This window comes from Theropithecus gelada, chromosome 7a (assembly GCF_003255815.1).
Source record: "Theropithecus gelada isolate Dixy chromosome 7a, Tgel_1.0, whole genome shotgun sequence".
In the NCBI taxonomy this organism is placed as follows: Eukaryota; Metazoa; Chordata; class Mammalia; order Primates; family Cercopithecidae; genus Theropithecus; species Theropithecus gelada.
The window spans coordinates 17,233,184-17,247,200 of NC_037674.1; the positions used below are offsets into that span (position 1 = coordinate 17,233,184).

General features: G+C 60.1%; 2 protein-coding genes across 2 annotated transcripts in view; one reads left to right on the forward strand and one right to left on the reverse strand.

The window, feature by feature from the left end:
* Window positions 1–181: 181 nt before the first annotated feature.
* On the forward strand, window positions 182–10,613 carry PLA2G4B (phospholipase A2 group IVB). Its single transcript, XM_025390750.1, has 20 exons — window positions 182–1,309; window positions 2,532–2,604; window positions 2,897–3,033; window positions 3,145–3,276; window positions 3,418–3,458; window positions 3,594–3,636; window positions 3,880–3,934; window positions 4,204–4,334; window positions 4,604–4,687; window positions 4,961–4,998; window positions 6,123–6,258; window positions 6,913–7,049; window positions 7,284–7,506; window positions 7,632–7,749; window positions 8,065–8,202; window positions 8,367–8,471; window positions 8,636–8,815; window positions 9,102–9,268; window positions 9,791–9,977; window positions 10,101–10,613. The coding sequence occupies exons 1-20, from the start codon at window positions 1,301–1,303 to the stop codon at window positions 10,310–10,312; spliced, it is 2,346 nt and encodes a 781-aa protein (XP_025246535.1). The 5' UTR covers window positions 182–1,300; the 3' UTR covers window positions 10,313–10,613.
* The window catches only part of SPTBN5 (spectrin beta, non-erythrocytic 5), a 45,696-nt gene continuing 42,289 nt past the window's right edge, over window positions 10,611–14,017 (reverse strand). Inside the window, exons 63-67 of the mRNA XM_025390741.1 lie at window positions 13,702–13,788; window positions 13,478–13,569; window positions 13,271–13,356; window positions 12,296–12,386; window positions 10,611–11,096 (exon numbers count right to left, since the gene is read on the reverse strand). Of these exons, the coding sequence (XP_025246526.1) occupies window positions 11,084–11,096; window positions 12,296–12,386; window positions 13,271–13,356; window positions 13,478–13,569; window positions 13,702–13,788 (369 nt within the window). The 3' untranslated portion in view covers window positions 10,611–11,083. The remainder of the gene's footprint in view (window positions 11,097–12,295; window positions 12,387–13,270; window positions 13,357–13,477; window positions 13,570–13,701; window positions 13,789–14,017) is intronic.

Consider the following 14,017-nt stretch of genomic DNA (forward strand, 5'->3'; position numbering starts at 1 on the left):
CACCCAGGCTGGAGTGCAGTGGTGTGATCTCGGCTCACTTCAACCTCCGCCTCCGGGTTCACACCATTCTTATGCCTCAACCTCCCGAGTAGCTGGGACTATAGGTGCCCGCCACCATGCCTGGCTAATGTTTTGTATTTTTAGTAGAGATGGTGTTTCACCGTGTTAGCCAGGATGGTCTCGATCTCCTGACCTCGTGATCCACCCTCCTCAACCTCCCAAGGTGCTGGGATTACCGGCGTGAGCCACCGTGCCCGGCCTGTGAGTCGTATGTTGTGATCCTCCCTCTTGAAGTTGCCTTCTGTGCTCTAAGGAGGGCCTGAAGGTTCGGGTAAAAACTTCAGGGTGACCTTCACTGGGGGGTGAGGGCTGGATCCCAGCCTGGGCCCAAAGAGCCGTCAGCTGCCCAAGTTCCGCTGTCCATGAGAGCCACAGCAGCCCCTCCCTGGGACAAGCAAGCAGACCTCAGTCTTGGAACTCTCTCGCCTAGACCTCTTTGGCCCAGGACCTTGAGAGCTATTCCTAACTTTGCTATGGTTACTGTCCTCCCCCAGTTCAGGGGCAGCAGGTGGGACCTGGTGCCCTGGGGATAACCCCTGTTTTTCCCATAATAGGCACAGGCAGGAAGGGACAGAAGCCCCTGCCTGTTCTGGGGCTGTCCCTCTGAGGAAGGAGTTGGTCTCCACACTCTGACCCCCTACAAACCACGCCCTAGAGACAGAAGAACCCCCTGCCCCTGAGTGCCAACCCACAGGCCTCATCCCTGGCCACTCAGCACCTGGCTTTGAAGGGCTGTTTTATGTGACAGCCACTCCCCTGCCTGTCGTGAGGGGGCCCGGGTGCTCATCTCAGATTGATGGAGCCCTGCAGTCAAGACCGGGCATTCCTGTCCAACAGGTGCCAGAGTTGCGAAAGGCCTGTGACGGGGCACTCCACTGTTCCCTTGGCTGCTGTTCTGGGACTCACCCCTGCTTTCCTTCTGCTCAGCCCCTGGCAGCAGGCTCTCCGGACTGGGATTGCAGAGCTGGGAGTTCAGGGCTGGGCGGGGCAGGCCCAGGTGGTAATGGCTGGCGAGTGCCACAGAGGTGTCAGGAGCGCTAGTACAGGCTTAGGGTGCCTCGTTTCCTGGACAGGTGGCTGGTCCAGGAGTGGGTGTGGAGCTTAGGTGGAGCAGAGGCAGCAGGTGGGAGGGACTTGGGACCAACTGGGACATTACATCCCTGGCTCTGGGTCAGAAAGCCCACAGTCCTTGATCCTGTGGCCACTGCTTCATCATTCCTGCTCCTAAGGACTCGGTCTCATGGCTCTGGTAAGGCCTGGCAGGGTGCTGGGTCCCCACTCTGACCCCTGCTCTCTACCTGGGGCCTGGTTAGTATGTTTCTTATGGGAGCGGTGGTCTTCTCCAGGTGTGGGGAGGGGAGTTTATTGACCACAAGACCAGGGCAGTGGGCAGAAGCCAGGGGAGAAGGAGGCCTGGGGATGAGGGATCCAGCCTGAGTTTTTTCTGCCCTGGGAACGGGCTCCTGGCACAGCTCCCTGGCACCATGGATATGGGCCCTGGAGACTCAGGTTCCCAGCTGCCGTCCTGAGGCCCTGGAAGGAAGTGGCTGCTCTGTGCTCCTCTGACTCAGTTGCCTGGAGTGTGGGGGTCCTGGGCTGACCCTGGTGGATGAGGCTCTCCAGCACTGCCCTGGACCTGGTTGCTCCCTGGACTTGACCTGTTAGGGCCCTTGTGGAGGCAGGCAGAAGGCCGAAAGGAAGCAGTTGGCACTGGCTTCGCTGGTCCCGGTGCGCCTGCCAGGCTGCATTTCCGGAACCGGGGGATGGGTTTGGAGGGAGCTACTGGGGGACCATCTTCAGCCTGACCTGGCAGACGCGAGAGCCTGTGAGGGGTCTGAGCTAGGAGCCACCTCCCCTGCCCAGGAGAGAGCCCATTTTCAGGATGCACTTCTGACCAGGGGTAGAGGGAGAGTGCGAGAGCAGCTCAGCCGGGGCCCAAGGCCCTGACTTGCCACTTCCCCTCCCTCGATAGCTTATGTCCCCTGCCACCCAAGACCAGCCTGAAAGCTCCTTAGCCGGGGTGTGGGCTGGGGATGTGGGGTGGAGAGCCTAAAGGATACTACCCCAAGGAGGTGGAAGCAGGTCCGTGTGAGGCATAAATCTGGAGCCAGCCTGCCCGGGCTCCAGTCCCAATTCTGGACCTCAGGCAAATGACTGCTTCTCTGTGCCTCAGTTTCCTCGTGGAGTGGGTCGTCATAAATAGTATCTGCGCATACGGTGGTTGTGCGACAAATGAGTTAATGTATGCAAAGCCCTTGGCCCAGAGCCGGCGCAGAGCGTTGTGTGAGTGCTGGGAGGCATCATCATGGAGATGTCATGTCTGCTCTTGTTGATTCAGGATTCTGATGGGATGGAGGACAGGCCTGGGGTTCAGGATTAAGCCTTAAGGCACTGCTCCAGCCTCCTTTGCAGCCCCTGTCACCCTTGGCTTCACCAGCCTGTAGCAGGTCTCCCCTCTCCCGCCTCTGCAGGCAGAGGTGTCCAGGACCTGCCTGCTCACAGTTCGTGTCCTGAAGGCCCATCGCCTACCCTCTAAGGACCTAGGTGAGTGCGCACCGCCCTGGCACCTCTGCTGGGCTGAGGGAGGAGGAGGGTGCTGAGGAGGAGGGTGCTGTGGCTGGATTTGGTGGAGGCGGGTGGGCTGGTGGGCAGGGCCTAGAGGAGGGGGCTGAGAGGAGCTTCTGAATGGAAGGTGGCAGCTGGGGCTCTGCCTCTGTCCCCCACTTCCCCTCCCCTTAGTCTTACCCCACATGGGGCTCCAGGTGATGGAAGGAAGTGGGTCTGGGTGGCTGGGAAGGGCTCTTGGCCACCGCTGGGCACTTGTTCCTTCCCACAGTGACCCCCTCTGACTGCTACGTGACTCTCTGGCTGCCCACAGCCTGCAGCCACAGGCTCCAGACACGCACAGTCAAGAATAGCAGTAGCCCTGTCTGGAACCAGAGCTTTCACTTTAGGATCCACAGGCAGCTCAAGGTGGGCCAGGCATCAGCACTAGCTCTACCCACATCCCCACCAGCCGCTGCCACTGCCCTGCTCACCTTCCCGTCCCCTCCCTCCTGCAGCCCTGTCACTTTTTCCCTCCAGAATGTCATGGAACTGAAAGTCTTTGACCAGGACCTGGTGACCGGAGATGACCCTGTGTTGTCAGTGCTGTTTGATGCGGGGACTCTGCGGGCTGGGGAGTTCCGGCACAAGAGCTTCTCACTGAGCCCTCAGGCAAGGCGGTGTTTCCACGGCAGCCCCAGCTGGTGTCTGGGTTGAAATTCCACATGCACATGCACACACATGCATGTCTCATACTCACTGACACATGCACACTCCTGACCCTTTCTAACTCGCTTCTGGCTCTCTTCCCAGGGTGAGGGGTGCCTGGAAGTTGAATTTCGCCTGCAGAGTCTGTGAGTCAGGGGCCTGGGGCCGTTTGGGTGGGAGTGCCTCGTGGGAAGGACAGCACTAGTGCCTGGGGGATGCCCAGGTCTCTGTGGGGTGAGAACTTGGACTCCTACTAAGGGGGCTTTGGGATCTCTTTCCAGGGCTGACCGTGGCGAGCAGCTCGTCGGCAATGGCGTTCTGGTGGTGAGTGTGACCAGTGCTCTGGGAGGTGGTCTGGGGTCCCCGGGACTCCCTCGTGCCAGCAGCTTGAGGCACAGGCCCACTGCTGCCTCTGTCTGGGGACCCTGGAATTTCAGTTTGTTAAGGGAATACAATCTCAAGGGTCCAGGTAATGAAGTGCAGACCAGCAGGAGCCAGGGTGCTGGGAGGGTGAGGTCCCTGAATGGGGGTGGGGTTAGTGTCTGAGGGGCTCTCTTCATAACTCAGGCCCGGGAGCTCTCCTGCTTGCACGTTCAACTGGAGGAGACAGGAGACCAGAAGCGTGAGTCCCCAACTCACTGGGACAGCCCCCGGCTCTCAGCCCGTCTTCCCTCTTTAAGCATTGGACAATTCTCTGTGGGGCTCCCTGGGGCCTGAGCTTTCCCCTTAGGCCTTCTCAGGGGGACCGTGGTGGGGGCTCCATCTCGTACCCCCAGCCTGACCAGACTATTTCAGTGGGGAGAGGGAGGTGTTCTCCAGGCCTCCCAGCAAGATGGATTCTGTGGGCAGAGATAGCGCCCTCAACCTCTCTGCTCTGGCTCCTGTTTCCAGCCTCAGAGCGCAGAGTTCAGCTTGTGGTTCCTGGGTCCTGTGAGGGTCCGCAGGAGGCCCCTGTGGGCACTGGCACCTTCCGCTTCCACTGCCCAGCCTGCTGGGAGCAGGAGCTGAGTATTCACCTGCAGGTAGTGTGCCTCGCCCCCTGGAGGTGGGGCCCCCAGAACTTCCTCCCTCCCTCCACACCTCCTCCCAGTACCCTGGCTCAGCACCTCCTCCCAGCCTGACCTCTGCCCCACTTGGCAGTGTGGGCACGCTGGCAGCATGTGTGGGCCCATGCTGGCCTCCCCTGCTCGTCCCTCCCATACCTCTATGGCTGCCGGTGGGAGTTTGGTGAGGTCCGTGTGAGGAGCGGAAGCATAAAGATTCTTAGGTCTCCGTCTTTTGTCACCTACAGGATGCCCCCAAGGAGCAACTAAAGGTGCCACTGAGTGCCCTGCCCTCTGACCAAGTGGTGAGGCTTGTCTTCCCCACGTCCCAGGTACTGGCCTCCCAGGGGAGGAAGCAAGGTGCCTGGACTGGGCTGGGCCCCAGGCCACAGAGGGACGGGCCTGCTTCCCGCTTCTCTCCGTGGGCCACACCCTGAGCAGGTGCCGGGGGCCAGGCTTTTTGGGGAGTATCCTCTGAGCATCCCTGCTTCAGGCCTGGCCCCTGTGGAGACAGTGTGGGGGTGGTACGCCTGGGATCAGGGTAAGAGGAGCAGAGCTGGGTGGAGGTGGCCGACCTTTGTGACGGGGGCCTTCATGGTTTTCAGGACCCCCTGATGAGAGTGGAGCTGAAAAAAGAAGCAGGGTGAGAGGCCTAGCTGGAGACTGGGCAAGGTCCTGGAAAAGTAACCGGGGCGCAGGGCTGGAGCAGGCCTGGAGGAGTGAGGGGGAGAAACAGCCACCCCTCATCCTCATGCTCTCTGAAGGCACTCAGGCTGGCGCTCAGCAGGGGGCACGAAGTAACTGGGAGGAGCCTTAGCACCTATGGTCGGAGGGATGAGTGAGTGGCCAGCCCAGTGCCAGGCACCCGGGGAGCACTTGATAAATGTTTGGCTGGAAAACGCAGGGAGGTGAGGATGGAAAATGGTAACATGGTTTGGGGCGCAGAGAGGGCAGGAAAACCAAGGGAGAGAAGAGGGGAAATTGCGCCCTTTTGGGTGGAAGCTGTTATGGCCGGATCTTAAATGATCTTCGTAGAGTTGTCGCCCACCGCCTTGGGAGAGCGGCTTCTCACCTCTCGGAGACAGAATCATTGGCCCTTTTCTGTCCCTCCCCCTGTCTTTTTTTTTTTTTTTTTGGAGACAGAGTCTCTCTGTTGTCCAGGCTGGAGTGCAACGGTGTGATATTGGCTCACTGCAACCTCTGCCTCTGGGGTTCAGGCGATTCTCCTGCCTCAGCCTCCCGAGTAGCTGGGATTACAGATGCCCACCACCACACCTGGTTAATTTTTATATTTTTAGTGGAGACAGGGTTTCCCCATGTTGGCCAGGCTGGTCTTGAACTCCTGGCCTCAAGTTATATGCCTGCCTCAGCCTCCCAAAGTGCTGGGAGTACAGGCGTGAGCCACTGCACCCGGCATCCACCCTCTTTGTAGTCATTTTTGAACTCCATGGGTGAGGGACAGAGCACGAGACTTGGGTGGGGGGATCCATGGTGTAGGTCCTTCCTGGGGGCCTATCTGCACCCGGGACCCCAAGCAGCCTCTTATGGCCACAGAATTCTGTGTCCTGCCAGTCTGCTGCATTCCCAAGCATGTCCACATGGACACACCCTCCCTAGGTGTCAAACTTCAGTCTCGTGACACAGGAGTGGCAGTGAGGGTTGGGGAGAGGAGGGTGGGCAGTGGGCAGTGCAGGTGAGGCAGGCCCAGCTTTCGATTCTCTGGGGAGGGCTGAGAGCTGTCTCATGTTCTCTTCCCTCCCCTGCCAGACCGAGGGAGCTGGCCGTGCGACTGGGCTTCAGGCCCTGTGCAGAGGAACAGGCCTTCCTGAGCAGGAGGAAGCAGGTGGTGGCCGCAGCCTTGCGGCAGGCCCTGCAGCTGGACAGAGACCTGCAGGAGGACGAGGTTTGGGGGCTGGGCTGGATGGGGTGTCCCCGGGCTTGTTCAGTGCTGAACACTGGAGCTGCTTGTCCCTGATCTAGACCAGAGTTCGCAGCTGCCTGTCCCCACCCTGCTTCCTCTCGCCTGGCGTTAGGAGGGACTTGGCCCAGGCAGTGTTGCTTGAGGTGCCTGGAGCCCACACGGGAGCTGCCTCGTAGGGCTGGCTTTCCTACTCTGTTTCCTGGTTCTCAGCCTAGCCTGTCTGAGGAGTGAGACAGATAGCTGGCATGAGGCCTGTTGGTCCTGGGTTGCCTCAGGAGGTTCATATTAGCCTGGGCCATCTCCTGGGGGAGTGATGACAATTTGGGAAAATTTTAAGGTGGGCCCTGGGTCTTCCAGAAAGTGAGCATCAGACTCGGGGGCTGAGGGCGAGGAGATGAGGCTCAGAACTTGCCTGGGCCATTTTTTCCTGGAGCCCTTAGGACTGGAGGAGCTGGGCGCTTACTAAGGCTGTTTCTGGCCCCCAGGGCTGACTCAGAACTGGTCCCAAGACCTGTGATCAGGCCTTAGCTGTGGGCTGGGTGGCCACTTGACCTGCTACCTCCTCTTCCCTTCTTCCCGTGGCTTGGCCTTCCCCATCCCTAGGGCCTCTGCAGGCCTGGCTGTCTTCTTTTCCAGATCCCAGTGGTAGCTATTATGGCCACTGGTGGTGGGATCCGGGCAATGACTTCCCTGTACGGGCAGCTGACCGGCCTGAAGGAGCTGGGCCTCTTGGATTGCGTCTCCTACATTACCGGGGCCTCGGGCTCCACCTGGTGAGCTGGGGACAGGCTGATGCTGGACCCTGTGGGGCAGGGGGTGCTGGTGCCAGGGTTCTCCTAGGCCTCTGAGCAAACTAGAAGGGCTGGGAGAATGAACGTGCCAGGGAGAAATGTGCTCCAGGAGACCCTGGGGAGGTCCCTGCCAGGCTGTTGTCCTAGAAAACCCAGGGCACGTGAGGTCTAGATGGGGTCCTTCAGTGACAGCCCTCTGGCTTTGGCTTTTCCCAGGGCCTTGGCCAACCTCTATGAGGACCCAGAGTGGTCTCAGAAGGACCTGGCAGGGCCCACTGAGTTGCTAAAGACCCAGGTGACCAAGAGCAAGCTCGGTGTGCTGGCCCCCAGCCAGCTGCAGCGGTACCGGCAGGAGCTGGCCGAGCGTGCCCGCCTGGGCTACCCAAGCTGCTTCACCAGCCTGTGGGCCCTCATCAACGAGGCGCTGCTGCACGACGAGGTGCGGGGGCTGCGGCTGGAGGCAGAGCCAGGGCTGGAGCTGGGGCAGGGCGCTGGACAGCAGGGTGGGAAAGGGCCTGGGCACCCAGGCAGCTGTGGGTTCAGGTTCCACTCGTCTTTCCCCAGCCCCATGACCACAAGCTCTCAGATCAGCGGGAGGCCCTGAGTCATGGCCAGAACCCTCTGCCCATCTACTGTGCCCTCAACACCAAGGGGCGGAGCCTGTCCACTTTCGAATTTGGGGGTGAGTGGCCCCAGAGCTGAGATGAGACCTGTGCCCTCGCGGTTGGTGGAGTAAGGGGAGACGGGGCCTGTGTGCAGACGGCAGATGTCACACCCACCTCTCCTGGGCCAGGTCCTGTGCTTTCTGGAGACTGACACCCTACCAGGGTCCCTTGGGCCTTTGGGAAGGAGGCAGGGGCCTTAGGTCCCATGCACAAAGCCCAGGCCACAAGGCCTGGGCCTCCTGGTCCTCGGCTGCCCTAAAGCAAAGCCCTGGGTGGGGGTGCAGGTGCCTAAGGGCTCTGCACCATGAGGCTGAGGGGTGGCCTTCTCACAGAGTGGTGCGAGTTCTCTCCCTATGAGGTCGGCTTTCCCAAGTATGGGGCCTTCATCCCCTCTGAGCTCTTTGGCTCTGAGTTCTTCATGGGGCAGCTGACGAAGAGGCTCCCTGAGTCCCGCATCTGCTTCTTAGAAGGTGAGGGGTGCTGGGCAGGCTTGGGAAGCTGGGCCGAGCAGGGAAAATGGGCCCTGAGAGAGAGGGTGGCCCTCGGTCAGAAGAGCTTCCTGGGTCAGGACTGGCCATGGGGAAGGGTTGGGACAGGAGTCGGGGGCCCTCTTCCCTCACGGCCGCTCTTTCAGGTATCTGGAGCAACCTGTATGCAGCCAACCTCCAGGACAGCTTATACTGGGCCTCAGAGCCCAGCCAGTTCTGGGACCGCTGGGTCAGGAACCAGGCCAACCTGGGTAGGTGCTCCAGCCCCTTCATAAGGGTGCCAAGAGGCAGCCAGCTGGGGCTGTACCAGGGGGTGGGGGGTCTCACCTCTTCCCCCTCCAGGGTCACCACCAAGGTGGGGATAAAGATGCAGGAGTCCCCATTCTCCCCCCACACCCCCACCTTGCCTGTGTAGACAAGGAGCAGGTCCCCCTTCTGAAGATAGAAGAACCACCCTCAACAGCCAGCAGGATAGCTGAGTTTTTCACCGATCTTCTGACACGGCGCCCACTGGCCCAGGCCACACACAATTTCCTGCGTGGCCTCCATTTCCACAAAGACTACTTTCAGCATCCTCACTTCTCCACCTGGAAAGGTACCTGCTCCTCTCAACAGTCCTCCTGTGGCCACCTGAGCCTTGAGTCCCCAGCTCCAGACACCCCTCCCGGTCCACTCTCGTTCTCCTGCTTTGAGCTCGATTCCCTGGACTGCTTGGAGCAGGGGTCTTTTTCTCCTTGTCTTGGGGACCCAGGGCCCACCTGCAGGGCTGCGGGGGTGTTAGTTCAGCAGGAGAGCAGGGGCCAGAGGCCAGAGTCTCTCCTTCCAGCAGGAATCTGGTACCCTTGGTATCCGTGACAATGCTGCTCTCCCCAACCTTCCAGCTACCACTCTGGATGGGCTCCCCAACCAGCTGACACCCTCGGAGCCCCACCTGTGCCTGCTGGATGTTGGCTACCTCATCAACACCAGCTGTCTGCCCCTCCTGCAGCCCACTCGGGACGTGGACCTCATCCTGTCATTGGACTACAACCTCCACGGAGCCTTCCAGGTTGGGGAGGGTGGGCAGGCATGGGAGGTGGTGGGTGGCCCCTGCCCCCTGAAGAGAGGGGCTTTGGAGTCCAGTGTCTGGTCCAGCTTCCTTTAGGAGCTGTGACAGTGACTGCATGTGACTGGGACACTGGAATCTGTTACTTTGCCACTAGAGGAGCTCATTCTCTTCCGGAAGTTGGGAAGCTGTCGAGGTTTTATCTTGTATCTGGGTCCTCTTACTGACCTGCGAGGTGTGGTCCTGGGCCTCCGGGCCCACCTGCCGAGTCTGCTCTGCCTCCCAGTGTCAGAACTGGAGTGCTGGGAGCAGCCCGGCTCCGTCTAGCCCCAGAGGAGCTGCCACCAAGGCCTGTCAGGTGTGGCGTTTTTTTCCCAAAGGCTGGCTTCGTAGGCCCCACTGGAGCCCCTGACTTGGCATTTGAGCCCCAGGTCCGTGAATCTTGGTGCATCTCACATCGTCAGCCCCAGTGTTGAGGACACCAGGGGCCCTGTCCCTCTGAAGCCCCTTCTGCCTGCCCTGCAGCAGCTGCAGCTCCTGGGCCGGTTCTGCCAGGAGCAGGGGATCCCGTTCCCGCCCATCTCACCCAGCCCTGAAGAGCAGCTCCAGCCTCGGGAGTGCCACACCTTCTCTGACCCCACCTGCCCCGGAGCCCCTGCGGTGCTGCACTTCCCTCTTGTCAACGACTCCTTCCGGGAGTACTCGGCCCCTGGTGAGCTGCTGTTCACCTCCCCCTCCTGCTGCCCTAGTCTCCCACACTTCCTGCGTCCCCTGTGCATCCCCAAACCCACCTTCCCCACGTGTTCCCCCATGCCAGGCTCCACTCTCTCCACAGGGGTCCAGCGGACACCTGAGGAGGCGGCGGCTGGGGAGGTGAACCTGTCTTCAGTGGACTCTCCCTACCACTACACGAAGGTGACCTATAGCCAGGAGGATGTGGACAAGCTGCTGCGCCTGACACATTACAATGTCTGCAACAACCGGGAGCAGCTGCTGGAGGCCCTGCGCCAGGCAGTGCAGCGGAGGCGGCAGCGCAGGCCCCAGTGATGGCCTGGCCCTGCCACCCTGACTCTCATTCATTCCCTGGCTGCTGAGTTGCAGGTGGGAACTGTCACCACCCAGTGCTTCAGAGCCGCTGGGGCTCAGGTGACCCTGTCCCAGGGTCCATGCTGAGGGCTGGGAGCTCCCTGGGGCCTCAGCAGTTTGCAGGGGGGGTAAGGAGGCCGAGCCCATTTGTGTATCACCCAAAACCCCATGGCCCATGTCTGTTTTCCCTTCTGCGCTACTTTGAGTAGTTGGACAAGGTGAGATGGAACAATTGATACATTACAGACTCATACACATGTGAGGCGCTATCTGAGACCAGCTGTTATTACTGCGGAGAAGGGCCATGTCATTCTAGGCTTTTGGCTGTACGTGGCAAGGGCTGGTACAGAGCTCGCTCGTCGGCGTGGGCTTCCTCCGAAGAGTAGATTCTCTGCACACGTCCACATCCACCTGTGCTCAGTCACCCCTCCAAGCAAGGAGGCGGCCACGTGGGCCTGGGGTAGCCCTGGCCTTGCCCACCTGCTCTGCTGGAACACGTCTTCTCTTCACGCAGACAGGAGTGCAGGGGGAGGCCAGGCAATGGCTGTTTCCTGCCACATGGTGGGAGCCATCTCATAACAAGGAACTGTCTATTCCAGAAGCTGGGCCTGGGGAACTGGGTTGAAGCAGCCACGGGAAAGAGCCCTTTTGCCTGTGGCTGGGTCTCATTCTGGTCCCCTAGACGCGTCCTCGCTTGTGGCCCTGAAGTTTGGTGTTGCCCTGGGGTTCACCTCAGGGATCAGACCTGTTGGGAAAACAGAGTGAATTTAGTAGGGTATGGCCACCCCAGAATCTTCTCCAAACACTGGCGCCCTGCCCTCCCCTGGACCAGCCAGCCTCCTAGAGTAAGCGTGGGAGTGGATTCCAGAGCTGACAGGCGCTGCAGCAGCTGTGGGTAAGGGGGTGGAAATTGCCTCGACTCTCATAACCCAACTCTACGTGTGTCAGCTGGTCTAGCGACCCCAGCCCTGGGCTAGAGACAGCAGAAGAAATGGCTGTCCTGGTAGCCTCAGGAGCCACCGTGTCCAGGACAAGGCCTGTCTCATCAGCAACACATCATCTAAATCATATATTGGGCCCTGCAGGACTGGGAGCAGATGGTTACACTGGAGACCACAGCTGTGGCTGGCACCGCTTGTGGTATGAGCCCTCCAGGCACACAGCTGTATATGCATGTGCATGTCTAGGCTCATCCTGCCATGGGGCCCATGCACGGAGGATGTGCCTGTCTCCAGTGCCTCCTCCATTTTCACCTAACCCCAGGTGTCCCCTCCCCGCTGAGAGCCTGAAGCCCTCTGGTTTGGAGGGGAAGGAGATGTGGGTGAGGGGGTTGAGCATCGAAATGATGCTGGGATCTACAAGGAGGGACCGAGGAGCCAGGTAAGAGCCACCTGCGCTATACATCACTTTCGCATCTCCTCCCTCGCCTGCAGTCCAGGACATAGTGGCCCTCTCCATTGCCGGGGAGTGGGGATTGGGGAAAGCAGGGGAGGACCAGCTAGAGAATGGGTTGGAACAAGGGTGGGGCAGGGTCTGGCCATCCTGCCAACGTGCTGTGCCTTGGAGAGCAGAGAGGAGGGAGGAAAGTGAGGAGGGCCTGGGCCCCCGGGAAACAAACCCAGGCAGGCTCTCAGCACCAGGCAGAGGGAAACCTGGCTGCCCCTCCTCCAAGCAGCCAAGCAGGAGGGGCACAGGGAGCCCACACTGTGGAGGGCATGGAGTGAGCCCTGGGAGGGGAGTGCTGTTGAGTCTGGAAATCTGGGCCTTGTGGCCTGGATTCCTCTCAGCTGAGAGTGGGCAGGGGCAGCTGAGTGTTCAGTAGTATTTCCCCACAGCCCAACAGAGAGTCTGAGGCCCAGAATATCAGGCTTCAGAGGGCAGCACCTGCCAGCCACTGAAGCCCAGGGCTCCCCGCCCTGCTCCCCCCGCCCAGGTGTGTCCCACCTGAGTAGATGTCCAGGCCGGGCATCCTTGGTCGCGCACTCATTCGGAGAGCTGACAGGTTTGGCTTTCAGTTCCGGGCTCAGACTCTGGGCTGCAGAACAAGGGAATAACCACTGTTAGCCCGGCCCAGACCATCTGCAGGCGCCAAGTCTGGCTGCTCCTTCCTCCAGCTTCTGGAGGCTCAGCACAGCCTTGGGCAGCCTAGCCATGCCAGGCCCTTCCCACATGGGGGTGCGGGGTGCGCTGAGCACTCGTGGGCAGGTTTTCCCCCCATGCGTCCTGCCTCTTAGAAAACTCCTCACAGGTGAGTTAAGAAGGGCTGAGCCTTTCTTAGGAGGTGGGGGATTCTGGAATGCCGAACAACTCAAGAGCCCTTTGGGCTTCTGGAAAGACAGACTCGAGAGGAGAGTCCAGGGGAACCAGAGACAGAGCTAGGATCCCAGACACATTCCCTGAACACACTGTGTCCACATGGAGCCTCGGCAGAGCACGCTGACCATGAAAGAAAGTGGTCCAAGGGGTTGTCTATATATTCCTCCAAGTAGAACCTGGCTTGCTTCCTGTCTGCAAAACAACTCAAGAGTGGTGACATTCAAAGTTGTCTGAGGACTAGAAGGTTAAAGAAGCCCCCAGGTCAGACAGAACAGAGCCTGGAAAGCCCCTGGAGGAACAGTCCATGAGGATCTTGGCAGGAAGGGCTTGGGGCAGTCTCAGAATGGCCAACTCCAAAAGGGGCAGAACAGGACCAGGACACAGCTTGGGGGTCAAAACTGGCCCCATCTCTGCTGCTAATTAGCTGTGTGATGTTGGGTAGGTTGCTTAACCTCTCTGGAACCTAAATTCTTTGAGAAAAAACAGTAAGTCCAACTTACCTCTCAGGGGTTAGAGATGCTAACTGTGAAACCTGAGGATGCATAAAACGCTAGGGGCCCAGGGAGTCAGCCGCCCTCCCCGCATCCTTCCCCTGAAGCCCACCTGCAGTGCTGCCCAGGGCTCGCCACCAGCTCTCAGCCTGCTCTTCGGACGGTGCTGCAAACAGGATCTCTTCCCCACTGGTCAGCCTGGCACCCACAGAGACAGGTCAAACTCTCCACTGTCCCTTGGGGGTCCCGCACGCTTCCAGCCCCCACTGAGCCAGGTGGCTGCTGGGGGCCATGCCGGAGTCCATGTCTCTCCCCTCACCTTAAGGAGAATGTGTGTTTCCTGCCGTGGCGGCCCTGCAGCCTCTCACACCGGGCTCCCGTGAGGTCAAGGAGGGCCAGACAAGCTACTTTCTGAGGAGAGATGAGAGGCAGGGGTTACTGCGGCCATCTCAGCTTTTCCCTGTGTGGTCCCTCCGTCCTGGGGCCCCTCTGCCTTGTCTCCCAGCACCCTGATGTCTGCATCTCCCCCACCCCGCCTGGTACCTCCTCTGCCATCCTCTCATCCAGGAACAGGCTCAGGGAGTTGCCCTGCAAGGTCCCATGGCAGCTGTCCCAGGAGCTCGAGCTGGGCTGTGGAGGGGAGGCGGGAAGGCCACATGAGCCATGTGCAGAAGGGAAGTTGGAGCTAGGGCCTGCCCGTGCCTCGCCGTGTGTGTGGAGCCTCCCAGGAAAAGCAATGGATTGGACCAAAGTCCCTATGGGGAAAGGGAAGCCACAGAGGGGCTCTGAGAGGGGAAACGAAGCAGAAGGGGTAGAGCAGGCCGGGAGGAGGAATCCCAGCACCTCCAGGGTGGGGGCG